At 38.1% G+C, this 24,914-nt stretch overlaps 1 protein-coding gene across 1 annotated transcript in view; it reads right to left on the bottom strand.

Annotated features, from left to right (window-relative positions):
* LOC134540439 (heat shock factor protein-like) overlaps window positions 1-24,914 on the bottom strand; it is a 58,218-nt gene that overhangs the window by 17,195 nt on the left and 16,109 nt on the right. The window contains exons 3-5 of the mRNA XM_063383189.1: window positions 14,425-14,530; window positions 3,151-3,269; window positions 153-326 (exon numbers count right to left, since the gene is read on the bottom strand). Of these exons, the coding sequence (XP_063239259.1) occupies window positions 153-326; window positions 3,151-3,269; window positions 14,425-14,530 (399 nt within the window). The remainder of the gene's footprint in view (window positions 1-152; window positions 327-3,150; window positions 3,270-14,424; window positions 14,531-24,914) is intronic.

The following is a 24,914-nucleotide window of genomic DNA, read 5'->3' on the forward strand; positions in this document are numbered from 1 at the left end:
TTACAGGGGAAAAAATACCTTTACAAAGAGCTCGGAATCCAATAGCAAGACCAAAAACATCATGTGACGTTTACACGAGATGTTTTTTTATCCAAATTTTGACGCCCTAAAATACAGGTGCGACGATGAGGCTACAGCAGAGAGGGACTCACGGGCTGGTTCCTGGCGAGCGCGACCTTGCGCAGGGCTTCCAGCTCGCTGGCCAGCTGCACGTGCTTGGAGCGCATCAGCTGCAGCTGTGCGGACAGCATCTCCTGCGCGCTGCTCGCCTCCTGCAGCTGCGACAGCACCTGGCCCACCGGCACGCTGCCCCGCTTCGGCCTCACCTGCAACACCGCGTCTGGCTCCTCCCCGGGGACACGTGGCCAGGCCTGGCAAGAGGGAACACAGCGGCAATACGAGTGCTTCAACTGTTCTGACACGTCCCAGCCAAGTTCACAGTACCTTCATTTGTGTTTGCGCACTGTCACATTCTTGACCAAACAGCATGAAAGTATGAGCCACTGGTTGCCGGCGGCAGGCCGGTGCTTTGTCGAGAAACCACAGAGATTTGCCACCCGCTGCTGACGTGGGGCGCAACAGACCACATCGCGTCAATATATTCTTCGATAAGCTTCGAGGTCAGGAAAACCATATCACTCTACTCTTTATGAGAGTTATTTTCCTTTAATGTCAGCAAAAAAAAGTATCTTTACAACTCCTCTGTCCATAAATATTGAAAAAATATATATATATATTTTATAAGTAAAACCCCACAAAAACAAGACTTAGGCAGTGCACACATGTTGTAGTACCATCTACATTTCCACACACAGTCTGTCAAATGTTACTGTATCCATACCAAGTTAACATTATCGAAGCTGTTGTAACAAATTATACCATCTTCCTTATAACATTACTTTAGGTTGCTATCCTATCATTCTTTTCAGAGAATATTCCCTTGCTGTATGGTTGAATTGTAACGCGCCTCAGGGCTACACAAAATCTCAGTGTAGCTGGGTCCGCTCCCACCACTCCCTCGGCCTACCAGCAGCGGCAGAGGAACGCTGTAAAATCGCTTTCACAAGCGCTCCCACCGTGCTATCTTCTGTTGTGCTCACCGTGCTATCATCTGTTGTGCTCATGACACAAACATGGTGTGTAGCGCTGTGCTATGGTGAGATGCCACGCAGCCTTGCGGCAAGAGCTGCTTCCAATCAGCTTTGCTACAGCTTTTATTACCAGTTTACAACTGCGTCAAGAGTTGTTGCTACATTATAGATATGAGCCATATACCAGTGAAACAGAATTACTAACCCATTCCAGCAGGATAAGAAGGTAGGAATTTAAAACATGCTAATCACTAAAAAAATATTTACAAGTGTATGTTGTTGCAGTTTACATTTTCCAAAAATTCAGTTTTTTGCTGAATATATACTTACCGTATTTGCTCACCTAAAGGCCCCACCCGTGTATACGCCCCCCCTCCTTGTTTTGTAAATACTTTTGAGAAAAAATTTAAAAATGTGTTTTTCTGGATTTATCTGAGGGCAGGGCAGCTTGGCATGCATCAAACAGCAAGCCATGTATTGTGAGCGGCGGGAGGTGATTTTGTAAGCGGCAGTGATACAGAGACTGGTATTATAGTTTGTCCGTTCTCAGTAGGACTGTCGTAAGGTGTGACAGACGTACGCAGTTAGTCGTATCTCAAACGACATAAAGATAAAGAAAGCTGGACTCGCGCGCTTGTGTTGATGTGCAGTGTTGTCGGAGAAGAAGAGGGGAAGAAGAGGGGAAGTGAAGGAGGAAGGGAAGTGGGTCTGGTTGGCTGGCTAGCTGGCAGGAGGGAGGTTAAGCCACGCCTCTGCCTCTCCCCCCTGCAGTATAGCTGCCTCTCTCTCCCTCCTGCGGACTCGCTGCCTCCCCCACCCTCCCTCATTAGAACAAAGACGCACGACTTGCCAGTCGTTCCGCCAGCTGTTTCATTTAATCAAAATTTAATTGGCGTTTAATTAATTGTGGCAGTTTTTCATTTTGCTTTTATTAAATATTAGTTTTTCATACCTGAAAAAAAGAAAAATCTATTTTTTCCCCCAAATTCGCAAATAGGCCCCCTCCCCTTTTTTGGAGTCGAAAATTTGGAGGAAAAAAAGCGGGCTTTTACTCGAGTAAATCCGGTAAATACATACTAATTAATCCCAACTATATTTACTTATAAAATGAAACCAAATTAGGTGCAATGATATTGTGCTGACATTAAGTTATCTGCTAAGTGCAATCTATAAGCAGTTAAGTTCTTCAGCTGCAGTGGTAAGAGATTATGGGTCAACTTGTTTGCTAATTTAACCTTAAATATTTAAATTTTTATGTTTTCCTGACACTTTTTTAAGACGTAGAGTACATTTTATGTAAAGTCCAAGTGATGTTTTGTTGTCAAATAAAGGAATAATTTTAGTTCTAAGCCCACATTAAGTATTCTTTTTTATTTTACTAAAACTTTTATAGTAGTAACAATAGAACATTTACTAATATTAATAACATCATTTATGTGAAATGTTTACATTTCCACAGCCAAGAGCTAAGATCTTCTGGGGGGAGAAACCCTCAAACTCCCACTATTACTCCCCACACTGGAACCAAACACACTCACGGCACACCGACCACCACTGGTTGACAGCACCAAAGGAAACTGCACATACCTAGGTGCACTACTGTATGTCAGTACAGTCGAGCTCTTTGACATCGCATTCTTCGGCTTCACGCTCTCTGTAGTCCGGCACCGATTCAGCCGCTCTCGTTCGGATTTTTTCCAGTGAATTCCGGCATTTGTTTACATGGAAGCAACATGATATCAGAAAATTTTAGAAGTAGTAATGGTCATGTATATTTTTCTTCCCATATTGCAATTTATTACAACTTGTTTCAAATATCTTTTTGCTGCACTGATGTTTGTTTGGTATTTCTGTTATCCTGTACACTATAATGACATTCAATAATCTGGCACGGCCGTGACCCACAATGTGCCAAACTAAAGAGCCTTCACTGAAATTATTTTCCTTCAATGCTAAAGGGAAAGTGACAATAATCACACACATCAAAGCGTAGTAGATAACGGGGATTAACGACATTTCATCCATCACAGTGAGGACCAGTTTCTCATCAGCCACTCACCAGTCTCCTGATGTTCTCGATGAGGCTCGGACAGGACTTGACGAAATGAGGGTGAGAATACTCCATGGTGTTCCCGGAGGTCATTCCATTATCCAGGGTCACCACCTTCCGGAAACCATCTGCATCAGGTAAACATTCACAAATTACGAAGCCATAGGTACTGCAACTAACAGTTGGCGATACTTTATTTCGCGAGCACAACCAATGGGAGAGCATCAAAAAGCCAGAGCCCTGCACAAAACCCTGAATTATCTCAGGAAAAAGCTAATCAAAAATATAGTATGTTTCTGTAATACATATTTCAGGTGGTTGACATTTTATTCACACCATCAGTCTCTCCACCATACACATAAACTGCTTCACCACTGCCAGTCTTCCAACACTCTCCACACATCTTTTCCAACAAAAACATGTAATGAACGATGAGAAACAATACCTCGTAGAACTAGACATTGTTACATAAAATACAGTTACACTGAACAATAGATTTTTGAGACATTCATCATCAAACACACTGTGCTCATCTTGCTTTCCAACAGAGATTATGCAAACAGAAATTGTAACTAAATAAATAAACATAGAACATGCAATGCAGAACCTGTCAACTCAAAACCTTAAACACTTCATTTAGAAACATATTAAGAGCACCGATACCTTGTTGATTGTTTCAGGAATCGACTAAATTTAGATTTTGGGTCAATTTTGTTGTTGACAGAGACATCCACTATAGAATTCACCGAACAGTCTTCCTCCAAAGACAGTTCCCTGGCCTACTCCCTGCTCTGCACTGTTCTATGAAACCAGAAAGCCACCTGTTTGTAAGGAAATAAGCCTTGTTATGCCATGAGCTATATGCATTACTGTTTCCCTATCAGCTTTTGCCTCCTGGTGTACCAACTCAAATGTCATTTCTTTCTGGAGCAAAGCTCTTTTATCTGGGCTAAGAACTCTTTCTGAGCATTACACATTTCTACCATTTGGCAACTTTACTACATAGGAACGTGGATGATTTGCTGGTCCTACAATAATAGTCCCTTTGATTCTTTGAACCAACCTCCCAAAGTCTGCACCCTAACTGCTCCAGACATAGGCTGTTCTTCAGTTTTGCATGGCCATGAATCATAGAAAGAAAGCTTATTTGGTCATGTCGCTTGACAAACAGATCACTGTGGCTCTGAACACAAGGATTCAGCCAGGCAGGGATACCTGGCATCTACCAGACTCTAGCAATTATAAACATATAAGGAAGCTGGCGGCGGAAGAGAATGATTACTCATCGTGGAAGGATCCAAACATACTGATCGATAGGTTAAGACTCCTACTTTGTCTTTCTCAAATAATTATGATGAATATTATTATCCTTATTGTTGAGATTAAAGCTCCTATTGATGAAATGATGTGGATATTCGCATCGTCTGCGTATCAGCCAAACTGGACCGATAAGTGCGCGGGTGTAGGCATATCATACAGATAAATATTGAATAGAACCGGCCCTAAACTGCTGTCTTGTGGGGCTCCTGCTTTAATTATTATTAAATTGTCCACTCCGTACTGATGTTGTCATGTTAAAAAATATTTAATCTATAGTAAACTATTGTAGGAGGGTACCTATGTATCAGATTTTGTGGTACTATTACAGGTTCTATAGAAAAAAAGAATTAGGACTTTCTGCCCTCGCTGTTTGCACATGCATTCCGCATCGGCGACACACACACAAAATAAGCACGTTATTTCTCAACAAGCTGTGGTCCTTGTAAAGTTCTAAAAGAATATATTCTAAACAAAGTTTCACATAAACATAAGTATATAAACTACACACCCAAAAAAATGTTTCTGAAGATTTTGTATGCTTGTGGGCTCGTGAAAAATTGCATAATCTCCACAATCTTGAAAGAAAAAATAACCTTATACAGCCCACACTTTTTTTTACAAACACTTTAGATACAAAACAATAACTTGCTGAATATTGTTTTTTGTAGAAAATAAACAATGTTAGAGATGAATAAAAACATAATGCATGTAACTCAAGAACCCTTGATAGAAGTGAAACCTCTTTGGCAATTCAAACCTAGACTCGTAAGTATATTGTCGGCGACCCATGAGCAGCTGAGTCAGGGCCCAGCCGAGTGTCGCTGGGCTCTTTCAAGGCTGACTTACCAGTTACCTTCACAGTCCGAACATGCTGTTACACTGGGTGTAGTGAGGGCTGGATGTTCGGTGAACAAATTCCACTCGCGAGGAAACTGGTCAAATTGCAAGGAATTCATCACTACCACCCCAGACACAAACAACTGCTGGAATTCCTAACCTAGAAAACATTGACTCCAAGTGCCCAATGACACATGCACGTGTTTCATTTCTCAGTTTCTGCAGCTCTACTCATTCACAGTAGTGTCCATGCCTTCCTATGCCAGGGTTGACCAGGAACCGGGTGTGGAAGAAGTGGTCGCCTCAGTTTCGATTTTTTTGGAATTATTTTTGTATATTTCACAATTTGCAACAAAACTGGAGATATCTGATGACATTCCTGGCCAAAATACAGTACCACATGCCCTTTGAGTACATTTCTCTGCCCCTTATGAGCAGCATGGATGAAACTAAAATCATCTAACTTAAACTTAAAGGTTAACACCTAAATTACAACAATACGTAATTATATCTTAACCTTGAAAGTCTATTAAATTTAAAGGAATAAATAAAAAAATATGTTCTTTAAAATTTTAATATAATCAAGAGGCCAGTGCACAATGGTGTCCAAGGTCACAAGTGTGTGCCACTGAAGTTTTAGCCTTATCCTCTGCAACCTTTCTGGGTACTGAACCAAATTTTTTTAATTTATTTTTATTTTATTTAAATTTGTGCCATGCGCACTGACAGTCATAAGACTTTAACAGTGGGTGTTGTACGCTGCACATCTCAGTGTCTCTCGTGCAGCATTTTCTAGTTCTCTTTTTAAATGCTATTTCTTTATATTTTTGTTGTATGCTTTGATAATTTATTTAAATTGGTTTATGATTAATTCACTTTACTCTGTAGTGGGACTATTTTCGCGTGTGTGAGCTTACCGCATACTGTACTCCCCGTACCGGAATTCTCGGCCTTCGCGGTTGTTTTCGCTGCATGCCGCTGCGCGGTGCTGCCTGCGGGGCACGGCGTGAGAATTCTGTCTGTGTCGCCGAGCCTGATTGTCCTGACCACCGTGGCTGCCGAGACGAGCGGGGGACGCCTGGGCCACCCGTGTGGTCGCTACGTTCCTTCAAGTAAGCCAGTAACACCCGAGTTTCGCAGCCAGACTTGGGTGCAAGAGACATAATTACGTGGTAAACTTTACGGACAGGCCGGAAATATTTGCTTAATATCCCTCGCTTCACTAATGCTGTGGCAGGGGCTGCACTGTTGCGCAGCAAATCCAGACCAACTGACACTTTTTTCTGCGTGATGTGCCTTTTGAGAGAACTGTTGTGGGCATTGGTTCTGCAACTCTTGTTTGAACTGCTATTTACATGTCCCCTGCAATGAGTAAATGAGTTTTGGTGGCGCTTAAACTTTAGTGATGATGGGCTATAGCTGGACAGCAATACCTTTGCATTTTCACCCATTTTTCTGGTGTTTCGGGGAAATTACTCAGTTTAGAGTTTCTACGATCACGCCCCTTACTGCATCCGATGTTTAGAGCAGTCAAAAAACTCACTTATAGACTTCAAGTTTGATGTAGATGTTTTGTTGCGCTACAACTATCGATCACGTGAGTGCCGAGGCATTCCACTCGTGTTTGCATTTGCATCTATGGTGTGTTCACCGAATATTGCAACTAACATCGTGTAGCCTGTTTACTGTAATAGAATCTGGCTCGTTCCCTTTTCCAGAGACAAACTTTATTTTTCACTTTATTTTTATTGCACTTTGCACTCCACATGAACTTTCTGCTGCACCATAACTTAAATGCACTTTGGGTCAAAACAGAAATTTGGTAATTTGTATGGTTTTCTAAATAATTGTAAATTTCTTTACCTTTTTCTGCTGCATAGATATATGTACGCAAAGTAACGGGGACTTGTAGAACTTTGTTCAGACATATTTATGGGTGTTTTTCATGTGTTATCGCTTACTAAATTGTAGTATTTTTACCTTTATTCATTTTTTTTATAATTTCTAAACTTGTTAGGCGTAGATATTGATGGTACAGTATTCTCACGCATTCTTTGCTGGGCTTATTTTCATTTTGGCAACTGCGACTGCCACTTCTGGCTCGGGACAGCTTTAAAGCCGTATTGAGCACCTCGTTGACGTGACACGTATAGACAAATACATAGTTACGGTGCAACGGTATGGAATCCCACCACCGTCGGTACCACAGCAGGCATAACAACCACAGACGGCCAACACACGAGGGCAGGAGTACCACACACTAGCAGTGATGACAACAGATACACACAAAAACACAAAATAACATGAAAGGAAACAATATAACAAAAAAATTGCTTATTCATAATTGCTAAAAATAACAGACTTGGACTTAAAAACTAAGCACAATATAAAAAAATTAAAGTTTGCACTTGCAGTTAGACACAATTAGAATTCAAAAAGTTTTATCATAATTTAATATAAGCCTGTAAATAAATTCATTATTAGTAGCAAGAGTATACAGGGTTGAACGTCAGCGGATATTAAATTGGGGACTTCTCGATATATAAGCAATTTAATTTAGAAAGATAACAATTATGAACAAAATTTGTGTCATGATGATAGGCCCTAACAGTCTACAAGAAGAGTTAAATTAGGTAGTAGGAAATTCATCATAATAATTAAATGGATAACTTTATTTTGAATATTTTCAATTTCTTCAATATCAGTACGATTGATGCCATTCCAGATAATAGAGTGAGATAATAGAGCCTGAATTAATTGCATAAGAAGTAATACATTTTATAAGAGGAGCATGAGACTATAAATAATCAACATGTTTGTAAAAATATAATTTAGAATCTAGAATGACACCATTATCCTTTATGAAAGGGGATTTAGAGATTAAAGAATTAGCTAATTTGTGCTCATATTCAACTGGAAGGTATTTACTAGTACATGGTATGACCTTGGTTTTATTTTTATTAAGTTTGACCAGATTTTGTAAATGCCAATTATTGACTTCAATAATATTTTCTTGTAATAATAAACAATAATTTAACGTATAAATTATTTTAAAGATTTTCTGATCATCAGCAAAAAATCTACCAACAGGGAGGCTGAGTAGAGGCGAGATGAGAGTGTACCTCCCTGAGGTATACCGGAACACGCACTGTACAGAGAATTATCAATAAATAGATACAAAAAAGCATCTTTTGGTAATGTAATATGAAAACCAATTTAACATAATTCTCACATAGGCCAAAATGGAATAACTTATTAAGGAATGATTTACTGTATCAAAGGCTTTAGCTAAGTCCAAATAACATGTATCTGCCTGAACCCTATTGGTAACTATATTATATGAAGGACTAAGAAAAGTAAGTAGGTTACTAGAAGACATTCCAGACCTGAAACCATGTTGGTTACTAAATAATATATTATGAAGTTGAAAATTTACGAATTTTGATATAATTTGTTTCAATTTTAGGAAACCCATTGATTAAAGATATACCTAGGTATGTAGTTTGAGACATCTAATTTTGTACTATTTTTATAAAGTGGAATCATTTTGGCTATTTTCTAGTGGTGCACCGATATGACTTTACCAACTACTGATTCGATTACTGATTATGAGAGCAATAATCGGCAAATACCGATTCAGTTACCGATTATAATGAACAAATTTTTTTAAGTGTAATAATGCACACAAAAATTTTTATTCCCATGTGAATTTAATAACAAGATTAGGTAAAACTGAGAATACAGTTAAAATAACAGTATAAAAATATAAAATACACTATTAAGTCATTGCAAAGTGTAAATTAAATTAACTTTTATTTATATTTGTTATTGTAAACAACTTGAACTACAGTCTAATAATTGTAATTTACAATGGGTAAGTTTTTGTTGCGGAAAACTAGCATTATTATCAACTATCGCATAAGGTTGCTTATCTTCACAAATAATTTCAGCTATTAACTCTGTCAGTTCTAATTCTCTTGGGTCATTCACATCATACAATATTTTCTTTTCCATGATGTCTGTTATTTTTGTTTGAGTCAATTGCATTACTTTTCTTGGAACCCCATCTGTATCACAATCATCTGTGGTTACAAGAGCACACTTCTCCACTAATTTATCCGGATGCATTTGCTTGATGTGGTTCCATAGGTTAGTAGTAGTGTATCCCTGCCAACGACCTAGAGATATATAGACTGCTAGTGGGAGGACATCTTTGATTCCAATTGAATTTGACAGAATGGTGGGCAAACAGTGCTTTGTTAGCAGACGACGTACGGTGACAGCAGAAAAGTAGCAGTGTACTAAGTTAATATGTAATATTACGGGATGAATTATGTTCATTATGTAAAATTACGTGACACAACTAAAACTCGTAATGAACGAATACGACTACAATAATAACAAACCCACACAAATTATTTAAAAGTGGTTATTATTCCATTGCAGTCGATTATTTTATATTAATAGTACTTAGTGATGAGATAAATTTATGTAATGTATCAAATAACCTACACGAAATACATATATAATAGGTTCAATAACTGATCTACATATTGGTCACAAATGTTGTGTCGAAGAATGGTTAGCTATTTTCTAGCGCATTTAATGTCGTATTTACACATCGCACTACGATGAAACTGTATTTAAAATTATATTTCACTCGTTCCATCTTTAAGTATTACCCGCAAAAACTGTAAAATTGCGGAAAACCTACAATTTTAGGGAATTTACTAGCAACTCGCATCTTTCTCCCATAAGAACCAATGCTTTTACAGCCATGTTTTGCCCACCATTCTGTCAAATCAGTTCTCTGTCTCTCTCGCTCGGATTGTAGTTCCCCAGTATGCCGTCGACAGCAGCAATTGGCGCTGAAAGCAGGGTGATAAGCAGTCTATATATCTCTAGGTCGTTGATCCCTGCTGATTGATCAGACCACTACCACCAACACGAGAAATTACTGTTTAACAATGTAAACATGTTGCTTTATTTTGTTCACTTGAGTTTATAGAAAAATGTTTCCACTCTTCACTTTTTTTCTCCCTAATCGCCATCTCACTATATTTATATAAAAATGACACAAAACCAATTCTAGCGCATGTGATTTTATTTATGTTGACTGAATATATAAAATTATAAATACTTTTTCACTTTTCACGTCACATTACAAATAACACAACAACGGCTAATGTTACCAAAGACACCCATAACGAGTTGGTAAAACGCAGTGATAAACACTAGAAGGAATCGGGGCCGCGATTTTGAACTGCTACTACGACTCGAAAAGATTGATTGTCATAGAATACACTGCAACTGCTTGTGGTATTTTGATTGCGTGCCATCTATTTTACGTCTCTGGCTGTAGGTAATGTACAAGGCCACTAAACATAAGACAGAACAAAAGACTAAACGTAAATAAACGTGTAGGAAAAATGTATTTTTTATTGTTCGAGGCAATGAGATTTATTAAACTTAACTAAATATCTGTAATCAAGATCTGACGGAGTTGGATGAATTTTGTAATATATACAAATATTACCGTATTTCGTCCTAAAATGTGTAACAAAATATTACACAGTAAAAACCTACTTAATTACGCCGGGACGTAGATAATCGGCAAAGTAATCGTTTAGATTATCGCCAATTACGATTAATCGGAAAGTACCCATAATCGCTGATTACGATTAATCGGTATCCGCATCTGTGCACCACTAGTAGGAACAGATATAGACTCAGAAGATAGTCACGGGGGGAATAGAATTTGGAGTCACATTAACACTAGAGAAATACTGTGGAAATACATTTGATACTTCATTAGTATCATTATAAATATCACCATTTAGGCCCACTAAGAGATACTTGTTTGTAATAACAATCATTCATTAATTTTACATACCTCCCAAATTTGTTTAGGGTTTTTCTTAATATTATTTTTGTAGATCAAGTCCAATGTATTTTTTCGTGCTTTATTAAAGATTTCACTAATCTTGGTGAATGAGAGAACTGTGAATAGTAGAATAAAATATTGTTTCTTCTGTAGGGCTTGTGAAAATGTTTCTTAGATTTTAGAGCATGTATTAATTCACTTGAGAACCAAAGAGAAAATTTCTACTTGTTTTTTAAAGATAGCGGAATATAGGTATCAATTTTTTCGTAAATACAGTTCGTTAGTTGACCAAAAAGGTCATTAACATCAGTAGAATAATAAAAACATGACCATACATGGTTTTTAATAGCCAAGACTGGGTGTAAAGTTAAGTAATTGGCTTTAGTTTTGACGTGAATGTATAATATACTGTCACACAGAAGGCCTTTCAGGCATTTTAAAGCCAGTTCCTGTTTGTGCTTCCAACGCCATACATCCTTTTTTAAAAGATCTGAAGTGAGGTTGTGGCTTCTGAAAGGTTAGGAACAAGCTTCGACAAGAATATTACGATGCCAAGAAATCTTTCTACATCTTTTTGCATGCTGGTAGTCCCATGTCTTTAATGAAAGCCACTTTCATCGTATCAGGTTGCTAACCCATTGCAGTGACAATATGCCCCATGTAATGAACCTGTTGAATATTAAAAACATATTTGTTTTTATTGAACCGAACCCTATTTCGCTGGTTTCGTTCCATTACAGCCTCAAACCTCTGATCACGTTCTAGTTTATAACTTTGCCAGCAAATATTGTCATCAACTTAGTTTAGAAATTCTAGATCTGTGATATGTAAGTTTTATTTTATCTATTTTGTCACTGTTAGATTTATTTAGATTGTTCCAAATAATAGAACTGTATTAAAACTTTGATCTCACCAAGAGGATATAAAAATATATATTTTGAAAATATATTAGAGTCATAATAATATATTCAATGAGGCAAGTGTTCTGTTGGGATTAGTTATAATGGATTCGTGAGATGATTGAAAAGTAATTTCAAATCAAGTGTGAGGACTAAATCTTGAACCAATTTGCTTTTTTTCAAATGTTTGATTTTCTTATTCATAATCAAATTTAAAAATGTAAAAAGTTTTCCCATGGTTATTTAAATTGTACTATTCAGCAATCACACATAAATCATTTTGAATTAAAACATTGTCCTGAAAAGTGTTTATTTTCATAAATATATTTTTTTAATAATCTGCAAACAGTACACCGTGAGAGGGTTTAATACTTTTACAATATCAATAAAAAATATTAAATAATAAAGGCAATAAAATACCTCCTTGTTAAACACCAGAACTAGCTACACCTATCCCTCACTTAGCACGTCTTCAGATTGCGCAAATTAATTTAGCACAATCTTAATTTTACTGACCTAGTCTTGAATAGCACGTCTGTAAATTTCAGTTAGCACGAAATCTCAGCAGGAAAAAAAAAGTCTGGCACAACGACACAATGTCTGTTTCAACTTCTGTAAACAACAGATGTGCCGTGGGATACAGATAGCCAAACAAGAGGGGAAGATATGCCCGCACAGGTCCGTCTACGCTATCGGCTGTTGTACAAACATCAGCTGTGGCAAGTTAAACTCCGGCTATGAAGTGTAAAGGACCAAATGTTTTTACGTCCGCGTGTATGCCGCCGTGCCGTACCGTTGTCGCCTGGCCACAGATCGGGCCGTGAACTCAGCCTAGCCAGTGGCAGGGAATTTGCTCAAACAAAAGCAACGTCTGCCCATTCAGCTGCCGGTAACTGTACCGGCTTGATCACTCATACATCGGGTTCAAGTATTTGAGACAAAACTAGAAGTATTACGGCGCGCAGATTGTCATGGAGGCCATGCTTATGTTGGTCGTACTTTATTTTTAAGCACGTCAACTGTGCGCACAATCATAAGAAATAAGGACTCTTACCAAAAGTTTATATAAGTCTGATGCTGTTGGTTGTACTAGCGGGAACATATTTGTCATTAGATACTGGAACAGAAATGATCATTTGAGTCACATGGAAAGGTGTGAAATGAATGTTGCAATGAAAAAAAATCACTGGCCTGACAGGATTGGTATGTACCAGATGGTGATACGCGAATGGGTAAGCACTTTAATTTTTGAAAAATTAAAATATAATTATCCGGACAGTATATCAGTTTCACTGTCAGTAAAGGATGGTTTGGAAAGGTACGCGACGTGAGTTGAAGGTCACGCCCGGGCGGGCAAGTCAGCCAGCTGACTGATGATAAAGTACATAACCATGTATCTCACGTCACGCGGTGTCATATTTGTCATACAAAGTGCGATGGGAGGGATATAAAGATTAATGGTGTGACATATTTATAGTTGAGTGTTATTCTACGCATTTATATTACGTAAAGTATATTTTCCTACACAATTTTAGAACACACTAAATAAATTAACCTTGCTATTTATGTAAAATAATGTTTCAGAATACACGAATTTGAATAACACTAGCATTTTTTGGAATGCATTAGTCGTGCTAAGTGAGGGATAGATGTAATTGTAAATTGCAATGTATATATATTGTTGATTGAAACCTAAAAACTTTGTTCCTTAAGGTAACTATTGAACCATATTAAGTACTTAATTGTTAATTCTAGATTTTATAGTTTTCAAAGTAATTTATTATGATTAATTGTGTCGAAAGCTTTTGCAAGATCAAAATAACAGGCATCAACTTGACCTCACATTATTGCTTCAGCATAAATAGGATTAAGGATTAATTGAAATTTTTTCCAGTTTTGTTGACGGCCGAAAACTGTCATGAATTTTTATATTATTTTAAAAAATATGTTTTTTTTAACATAGCTAATTATTGACAGTTCTGTCATAACAAGTGCATAACGATACAACCTTCCAACACACCTGTTCTGAAGCAGCTGCTAACATAGTAGCATCAGTTTCATGTGCAACAGTTCTTGTGTTCGTCACTATAATTTTTGTAATTTTCTTCTGATATCTTCAGAGCACCTTTACAGGCCGAGATAAATACTACAGCTAATCGTAAAATTCACATTTGAAATTTCACTGGAACCAAAAACTACATTCCATTACACTGAGATCTGAAAAGCCAGTCGAAAGCTTCGTCAATGATCTTTATCTTTTTTGTTACCTGGAATTTGGTTAAGTAACAGTGCAGATTACTAACATGGTCACATTGACAAATGTATTTTCTGTGATTAACTTACACATGTTGAGCTGCCGGATGAAACTGGCCATGTTGCCATGCTTGTACCATAACGGCATCACCTTCACAAACTCTGAGGCATCCAGCACTATGAACGATTTTCCCTCCTGCACAAGGAAAAAGACAAAACTGCTTTAAACACAAACACTTAAATGGTCAAAATGAAGGTGAAAAAAAAATCAGTCAATCAACATGATGAATTTTTAAACAAATGTATTTACTGAAATATTGGAAAATGTGAAATGATGAAATTTGTGAGTGTATGTCCTGAAACTTTAACCACTACAAAGTTGCTTATCTTCTGTAGGTGTGTATGTGACTGTACTCCTCCTAAACAGCTGGACCAATTTTGATGAAATTTTGTGTATGAGATTAAGTTGGTTCGAGAATGGTTTAGATTCACAATTTGATCTAATAGAATTTTTTTGTTTGTTTATTTATTTATGTGTTGTTGTTTACCTTTGGATGGTTTAGGTTCACAGTACACATTTATATACATATATATATATATATATGTGTGTGTGTTTTGTGTATTTATTTATGTCTTGTTAATCTTTGGATGGTTTTAAGTTCACAACTGGATCCCATAGGCAGCGCTGCAATTGCATTTTATAATATATTTTTTTTAATTTTTGGCATATCAGTCAGACCCGATAGTTAGTTCTGCAATTGGATTCTAGGAATTTTATTTATTTAGTTGCATTTTCGCATATCAGTTACTTGCGTGGTAGCGTAGTAATGTTATTACATTACAAATAAAATAGAATTGCGTGCTTATTGAGAATATTATATTGTTGATAGAAAAGTTCTACAAGACAACCAGATTATTCGTCAAAGTTGGAAGTCACCAATCACGACCGAAGAGCAGAACAAATACACTGTCCATTCGGAATAAACACAGAAGCCAGTTACAGTTCTGAGGAGGCTGCGATTCAAGACAGTGGGTTCACCAGTTCCGAGCAAGTCCAGGACCTGCAAGGAAGGAGGAACGTCGGTTGGTGTGATCCTCCCAATAATCCATCCATGGATTCCAGAATATAGCAATTGACCCCAACTCATGATGTGGATTATCGTCACGTGGAGAGCTGTTTAACACATTCATATAGCCAAGGAAATATCAAGTAAGAACGTGACTGAAATTTACTGTCTATTTAAAATAGAATATTTTGAATCACTGTCCGAAAGTCACGCCAAAATTCATTTTAAAGACCTGTATTCTAGCAATTGTAATTTTGTTAAAATACTTTTCATACACTAATACTTTGATTCAAACCGTTGCCTGTCAAGACATTCAACAATTTAACTTTATGATCTTAGAGTTCCTTACATATTTGATTTACTCACTTGTTAAGTTTAATTTAAACATGTACATGGGTTTACTTTAATCCCTTAGGTCCAGCTCTTAGAACACTGATTTCAAGTCCGAGTACTTAAATGTATTTGGTAGTGAATTTAATTTCATACTGTCATTATTTAGAATATGACATTTTGAAGGATTATCAGATTTATTTGTTTTTCTTGACCTGATAGAAATGAGCAACCGTTAGATCCTTAGTAACTAACTTAGCTTCATTTGAGCAAAAACATATTTGTTCAGATTTCCTATTGGTGAATTATACTTAACCATTGGTGTAAGGTACATTGTTTACATAATATGATCAAAAAAATGTTAACCCTCTTAGTGCCAGCCTCTGCTATGATGGTACATGGTAGTGCTAATAGTGCCAGGTCATTTTTAACTAAATTGCATCTCTAGAGTTTAATTTTAATGACTTTTTACCTTTACTGTTATAACTATAAAATTTTTACTGTTTATAGATTAATGTTTTCTTCTGTCACTTCTCATGTTTAAACATAAAATTTTTCATCATATTTTATATTTGTTGTTTTTTAAATTTAAAAAAAAAAAATATGAAAAAAATTTTATGGATTGTAATGTGGATAGGGAGTAGTTTTGACAGTAATATTCTTTGGTTAGAATTTTTTTTAAATATTTAATTGTTTTTCTATATGATAGTATAATGGTAATGTAATTTTTTCCAATATTTATTGTAATAATAATTTTTGAAAAAAAAAAAAAAATTGCTTTTCTAACTGTGTGACAATTCAAATGAAATCTTTTCTTAGCATAACTCCAACTATATAGTGTATTTTGAATCTTTATAATTTTTTTAATAATAATAATTCTGTTATTAATGTAATTTAAAAAGTAAATGATGTAATTAAAAAATTATGCATAACTATTGTATGCCTTTATACAAATTTAGGTGAAACTGACTTTCAAATTTTAGAAGAAAAATATTGTCTTGGTTTGATCAGCATTTTGCATTATCACATTTTTTCCAATTAAAAATATAAAATTAATTGGTAGTTCATGATAACAACAACGATAAATCCATCACAACTATAGTCAAATACATATTCACTGGTCCTAGCAGCTGTGTTTACTAAAACAAACACCATGCAACCCTTTATGGCATTTTGCACAAACTGTCCTCGAACGCTTTCTTTTTCCTCCCTGACGTTTACTCGATACACTGCAAACACAACATTCTTTTTCTTTCTTCAATAACAGTTTCAGAATTCCTGATGACGCCACACTTTCGTTAGTGTCACCAGGTTGTTGGTGTTGCTGTTCTAACCACTCTTTCCCGAGACTGTCCACTACAGCAGAGACGAACTCATATCTTGTCAGAATGTTACCATCTGTATTCATTTTGTACAAAATATAACTGTTGAGTACCATACGGCCAAATATATTGAAACATACTTTTTTCCAGTATTTCAATGACCTTCTTTCGTCGAGGTAACAATACAGCATCATATCACTTGTGTCTATACCACCCATGTATTTATTGTATTTGTGAATGATTTCTGGTTTTTCACGCACTCTCTCTAGTCCGTGCCGTTTTTTGGTACACTGAACATCTTCTGTTTTTCCATTTGTTGATAGTAAAATTACTGGTTTTGTTTGAGATTTCTTTTCGCGATATGCTAATAACAGCAGTTCATTACTTTTGAAATACCTTTTCTCCCCAACCTGAAATTTATTTTGCCTGTGTAATTCAGCTGGTAGATGATTCCTGTTCCGCCTAACAGTGCCAGTAAGGTAAGTCTCTTCGGAATAGAGTTTCTGTGCAACTGGTACACTTGTAAAAAAATTATCAACAAAAATGTGATAGGCCCTAACCTTTTCGTAGTAAATTCACACCTGATAATAGCTTCATTATCACAGTGTACCCAAGACCATATAGTTTTATGCTAGTCTTATCTAATTGATCTTTAGCACCACGGTATATATAAAATCCCATGCAGTAATTGACAGTACTATTACAAAGCATCCAAAATTTTATTCCCCATCTGTGGTGGTGTTTGTTGGGAAGGTATTGAAGTAATGACGTATGGCTCTTTGTTCCGACCAAACTTTCATCAATGCTCAGCATTTGGTATGGAGTGAAGTGGTGCTTGAAAACATTATTTGCGTGGTCAATAATTGGCTTGCATTTTCCTTCTGGATCATAGTTTGATTCACCTGGTAGACCAAGGTTTTTGTTATCGGATAGGTGGAAAAATTTTAGAAGTAGTTGAAATCTATTGCGAGAAAACATTTTTCGAAACCATGGCATGCTGCGAGAAGGAACAGTAGACCAATATGAGGAAAGTGTAGGTATTTTTATGAGGCCCATATTTATTATACATGCTACAAATGCTTTCATTTCAACAACTGAAGTTTTTTTCCAAAAAATAGCTCTCAAACCTGTACCTAATTTACCCTTGTTCTGTGATAAAAAAACTGCTGAGCATATCTATTGGTTTCCTTTACAAGAAGCTGTAGTAAGGATAAAGTAAACATTAGCTGAAAATATGCTATGGGCTTCGAGTTTCGAGGGGGTAAATGTTTTGGTCCAGCATTTTCTAAAAACTGGGGTATGTTGTGTTTTGGTGGTGAAAAGTTTTCACAAGAAGACCAGATTATATTATTTACGTCAGTCTGTTCATTTTCATCCGACGAATCACTTGAACTATCACCTGAATTCGTACGAAGTGATGCACCGGCTGGAATATAATTACCTGCAAACACTGGCGTAAGTCTCAGTGTGTTTGAAGTCAAGGGCGCAACAACAGGGGGGTCAAGGGTATTTTGCCCCCCTCTGAAACCTAGAAGTAGGGGCAAACGGGGGCAAAGAAAGTGCTGTGTAATCAATTTTTAGATAATAAAACTGCTTAAATAGCACCATTTTCCACCTTGAAATACAAATTGTCCCGGGGGACGACCCCTGGACCCCCGCAAATAGGGGGGATCGATGATTCTTTATAAAAAGGTATATTGCCCCCCCCCCCCCCCCTTTTGGAAATTTAGTTGTTGCGCCCCTGTTTGAAGTAGATGGGTAAATGCTCTTCCTCATCAGTACTTGTATCGTTGTCGCTTGTTGTATCACTTTCACTCAGGGCCGTCGAGAGCAGGCCGGGGCCCAGGGGATACTAACAGTGGGGCCCCCTTCCATCACTGTTAAAAATACCTAATGTTATCAACAGTGAAAGGAAATTTTTTATTCTCCTATTAAAATACAACATTTCAAATAAGAAATGGCATGTACTTATGTTATTGAAAGTCAGAAAATTATTTATGCTAACATTAATAATTTTAATAAAATTATGGGGTACAAAATAAACTCTGTCAAAGTCTGGTCAAGGAAGTCACTAATTCTACATAAATAATTTACATGAAAAATGGCATGCAAATTAAGTCGAACACAATGATATAAGCATCAAAAACACCACGAATTCCACATAATTATATTACATAAAACTTGGAGTACAGTAAATTATACTCGAAAACTAGGCCACAGTAAGATAAGAGATGTTACAAATTTAACAATCATTTAAATGATAGCCTGTAGTCTGCCACAGTCTGATCACATGTCTTGCAAATTCCACATAATGTAAATAAATTACTTAAAAAAATATGAGGTAAAAATTATACTGGGCCACAGATAACAGATGTTGAAAATTTAACATTAAAATTTTACATAGGACCTACATAAAAGTACACAGTACAAGTAACAGCACTCTTATCACAGCCTGAACACAGAGTTCCAAATTCAAAATTATTTCAAAGGTGCTTTGCGAGCTTTGCGATTAGCAAATATCTCAATGACCTGATTAAAGTCTAATTTTTTCGCAAAGCCTGCCTTCCACTGCTAATGTTCCTAGGTTGGTCAGACGGTCCTGGCACATTGTAGATCGCAGTACATTCTTGATCCTAGACAGAGTACTGAAAGATCGTTCACCTTGTGCTACAGTCACTGGAAATGTGCAAAATAATCGCAGAGCAACAATAATGTTAGGAAATAAACTGTCCAGTTTCATTTCATGCAGTTCATTCAGCAAATCAATAGGTGGAAGAATTTTCTGTCCTAGATTGGGAAGATGAATTGCTTTGAGATGTAACAGTTCCTCACATATTTCCTCACTTATGTCCACACTATATTTCTCATAAATTTGCCTTCCACATTCACGAACTTGATCCTGTTCTATCTCAGGACATTTCCACAAGATTCTGAAAATGTTACACAAGTATTTAGCTGCTTCAAAACGCTTCGTCAAATTTCCAATAACAGCATCCAACAGTACATTAAATACTTGCCAGTGAAAATGTTCTTCTAGGTTTGCTTGTTCGAAAGCATCTGCAGAAAGACTCTCATCTGCAAACTGTTTCCTGCACCGTTTTCTTTTTGATTGCTCCTTTGATAACTCTGGTAGTATATTTAGACATTCTGCAACACATTTACATTCAGCCCAAATCGAATCCCAGCTATATCTTATGGCCGCAATGTTTTCAATCAAATGCTATATATTTTCTACTTCTACATCCAGTGTAACATCTCTTGCTTGCAAAACCAAACTGGTATCATTTATAGAAGTCAGGACTTTAAACCAAATTGAACCCCTTTAAAATGCACTCAAAATTTTCCAGGTAGCTCTGAGTACCATTTAAATCAGCTCGAACTTCCACAGTAATGTTCAAGTCAAGAGCCTGATCAATTGCCTTCTTGATTCCTAGTAAGTATATTGCAAAAGGCTTAACACATTCAACTCTTGCAGACCAGCGAGTAGTAGACATGCTATGCAGAGAGCAGCCAGTATTTTCCTTCAGTATTTGCCATCTCTGAGGGCTTGCAGAAAAAACAGTGAACAACTTCTGTAACACTCCGAAAAATTTTATAACTTCAACACAACTCTCGGCTGCATGAACTCCACACAAATTCAAGCTATGGCATGCACAAGGTGAGAAGATGGCAAGTGGATTTTCCTTCTTAATGTGAGCTTGAGCACCCTTGTAAATGCCACTCATGTTGCTGCCATTATCGTATCCTTGACCACGACAATCCAAGTCTGATCTGTTGTCCTCCGATTTAGCTGTAACTACAAAGCCTGTAATATATCTCTGGCCACGACTAAAAATCTTGTCCCGAGCAGCCTTTTCTTTTCTTTTCTGTGCCCCAGATTTATGATGGTATTCCATGATAGTTACCACTTAAAAATAATCATACCTAAAAAAACAGTTAACTTAATGCTAACACAATTATCAGTTTTAACAGATTTTACTAGGTTGGTTATAGTAAAGGGTTATTTTTTTGCATCTATTTAAAACTTATATATTTATAGGATTGTGTGATTGTAACCTTTCCCCCACGAAACGAAAGCGAAGGAAAATTTATGAAGTTTCGCGAAAGTGAAACGAAAACGAAAGTTCTTGTTAGATGAATCCAGCCTTTATTTATTGACACTACCTATATTATAAACATTTTAATACGCAGAGAAAAGTGCGTAAAATATGAATAAAGTTGACCACTCTGTACATTTCAAAATTGTACATTCAGAAGTAAATATGTACTCTGCTGTTTGATAGCACAAATGAATCAGGTATTTTTTTTCAAATGTTACATGATTTTGTTACAATGCCACAACGTGAGTACAATACTATTTTTGTCAGCATCTAACTGAATAGTACCTGGCTATTCACATTGTTGGCCATGTTTGTTTACACTTTATTGCGATTTCACTGAAGAGCAAAAATAAACACGCACACTATTTAAATAGCATGTAAATAAATCTTAATATAAATCTTTTCAAATAGATAGTATATTGTTTGCATTACTTGCATATGTGAATGTGTTTAAAATACACAGAATATTTTTTTTTCTGAATCAATTAAAAAGAAACGAACTTTGTTAAACTATGAAAAATTTGTTTGGATTGAAATATTTCGCTTATTTACGAATTTAGATAACTTAAATTCTATTTGAAATCGAAATTAAAGTGGCGAAATTCGATTTCGAAGTAACTTACCAACCATTTGCACAACCCTAAATTAATTTAATATATAATTGATTGATTGTAGACTGCAGACGTGGTATAGTGTAAACTGCAGAGACTAATTTTAACATGGAAACAGGCACATGCACAGACGTTATGAACAACTTTACATGTGCTTAAACTGAAGAGCAGATAACTAGATGCACTTGACTTACCAAGGCCAACTATTGAATTCTTGGAATTGTTCGCACAATCGTAAAAGTCACGTTGCATGAGTTATAATATACTACATTTTGTATAGCACTAACACACTCACACAGCGACCGATGCTACATGCATACATGTAAATGTAACTTCATTTTATCAGCACCAGGTACTAGCAGTCCAGTCAGTCAAGTGTCGCCGGCTCGCTGCTTGCTAGACAGTACATAATTTACCCGGTTTTTTTATGGCAAGTAAGCGCTTTTTAAAACCATCACTACGGGAATAATATCCAATAAAATTTTTTATAAAGGTCTCAGACAATAACATATGTTTGCAGTGCAAAGTATACATACATTTAATAGTCATTTAAATCTACCATCGCCTTTTCAAACGAAAATGTTGAAATACTATGCTCGGGCCTCGGGGCCCCCTGAAGGGAGTCGGGCCCCGGGGATTTTACCCCTGCTTCCTCCCCCTCTTGACGGGCCTGCTTTCACTAATATCACTATCGAGCAAATAAAAATAGTCGAGCATTTCTTTGTCATCTTTACCCGCCATTTAACTTCTTTTCCGAGACATTATTATGAAAACGAGAACAAAAGCCTTGATCGCACAAAGTTTCGCGGTAATATATTAGTTTGAAACAGAGTAACATCACTTTCCACTGAGAAATATGCGGGAAAACGTGTTTACTATGACTACTACAATAGTAATTTTCAACGTAGAATAACCAACGGTATAAAATCCTACGCAATTTGTAATATCCACGAAACTGGTAGTTACATAGCTATATCGTTTACATAAATGAACGATTGTTGTCATAACTTTGAAAAAAATACATTTGTAGAAATTTCTGGAAAACAGTTTGACGTCGTCCGGGCCTGCGGCCCCTTTGAGCCCGATACGACACCGCCCAACCACCATCTATATTCAAACCTCCCGCTCGTGCGTGCGTGTGTGCGTGTGTGTCTAGCCCGGCAAGAGGGCGCTTAGCTGCAGTGCGCCGCACCCCTAATTTGCTACGTTTTAATATTATTTGTAAACCCTTTTTGTTTTCATTCGTCTTTGCCCCAGTGTTGTGCAATTTACTTGTGTTTTCTTTAATTTAAATAGGTTACCTTAAATAACTATAGACGTTGCCCGGGCGGACCCGAACAGGCACGGACTTGGACGAGGGTAGGAATGCTTTTACATAAATTGTCATTAAATAAGTAAATAGTAACGAACTTTCCATTGTCAGTAATTTTTATATATTTTTAATGTTTATCTGTAATTTACTCAACTTTCGCCGGGGCACGGAATCGTAGAATATAGTAACGGTAATTGTGTTGGCGCGAAGGGCGCCATGTTGCCACCTGCGAGCGATGAGCTCAGCCCAGTCGATCTTCATCACTGACCGAGAGCAGACGCGCCAGCACCCCGGGGACTTCAACCTTTGTTCTGCACTGACCAAGTAATTCTGTCTCGTTAAGTATTTCTGAATCTCTTTCGCTCGTCATCCTCGGGGCAGCTCTCGGTCAGCGGACTGTTTAATTAATTAATTGTCTCAGTCGAGTTTCTTTCATCACCGTGTAATAAGTAAACTTTGCAGCATGGCCACGTGTGTGGACCATGCCTTCACCTAAACCGATTCGTGCCTCAGGCTTTTTAACCGTGTAATGTGTAACGTGTAACGGGCGTGTAGAGAGACGTGTTAGTGAAATTAAATCTGGAGAATAAATATAAAGTGAGTACTTATTTAATCACGTGGTGAGTGAGTCTAGGAGTGTGGCGTGCCCGACGCCTAGAGCGGGCCAGGTCTGGGTAGCTAGGATAGAAAGGGCTGGTAACTCGTCCCCACTTGGGCTACGTCACGCCCTGAGTGAGAGACTCCGCCGGGTCCACGTGCCCTTCCACGTGGTGGCGCCCATAGTTAACATCTCGAAATCACCGGCAATGCGCGATCAGCCCTCAAATGGCGCCCAACGTGGGGCGAGTTACATCTTCCGCGAAAACCAGACCTGTACGAGCGTGTGAGATAGGCGGTTGTTACGCGGAGCGCGCGGAACTAAAGTTCGCGCTGGAACTATTGTTCGCGCGGAGCGCATAGCGGGACTCTGGCGCGCCAGCCACGTGATCAGCCAAGCGCACGCTTCCAGGAATCCGCGCACAAACAACGGACTCCGAGCGCAGTAAGTAACACAGTGCTGATGTGTTCGTGAGGACTGTTCGTGTGCAGAGTACCACGTGCGTAGACATGTATCCGTATCCGGACGAGTGTATCGGGTGTTACTTTCCCCGCCCGAGTTGGGACTTGCATGGCAGGACCGCCGCCGGATACGAGTGTGGCTACTGTACGGAGTACCGCATACACGGCGTGACGAAATGTGGAGCTAGGTCGTGTCCCGGAGGTAGTAGCGAGGGATACCGCTGCCAGGAATGTGCCGGCCTGTGGCATCGTGGCTGTATCGGCGAACGTGAATGGACCGTACTGCGCAAGTTTTTTACCTTCACGTGCGCACGGTGCACTGCCTACCTAGCCACCCAGGCGCAGTACGAGGCAGAGACGCTGGAAAATCCTCCACGACACGCCTCGACGCTTCCCGAAACGCCGACGCCGCTCACGCCGACACCGACTCCGATCACGCCGACACCACTCACGCCGAAAAAGACGCCGCTCACGCCGACGCCAACCACGCCGAAAACGACTCCGCTCACGCCGACGCCAACCACGCCGGAAAAGACGCTGCTCGACTCGCCGACGCAGCCCGTGCCAAGGACGCCGCCCGTTGCCGGAACGTCACCGCCGCACCAAGCCGACTCCTCACGCACGACGCCGACCCCAGCACCACGAAGGTACGTCCTGACGTCACCCGCACCGCCACGTGTTACGTTACCGACGCCTACCGCTCTGACAAAGACGCCCGTCGTCCTGACGCCCACGCCCGTCGTCCCGACGCCGACGGCCGCCGTCCCGACGCCCGCCGT

This window comes from Bacillus rossius, chromosome 16, assembly GCF_032445375.1.
Source record: "Bacillus rossius redtenbacheri isolate Brsri chromosome 16, Brsri_v3, whole genome shotgun sequence".
In the NCBI taxonomy this organism is placed as follows: Eukaryota; Metazoa; Arthropoda; class Insecta; order Phasmatodea; family Bacillidae; genus Bacillus; species Bacillus rossius.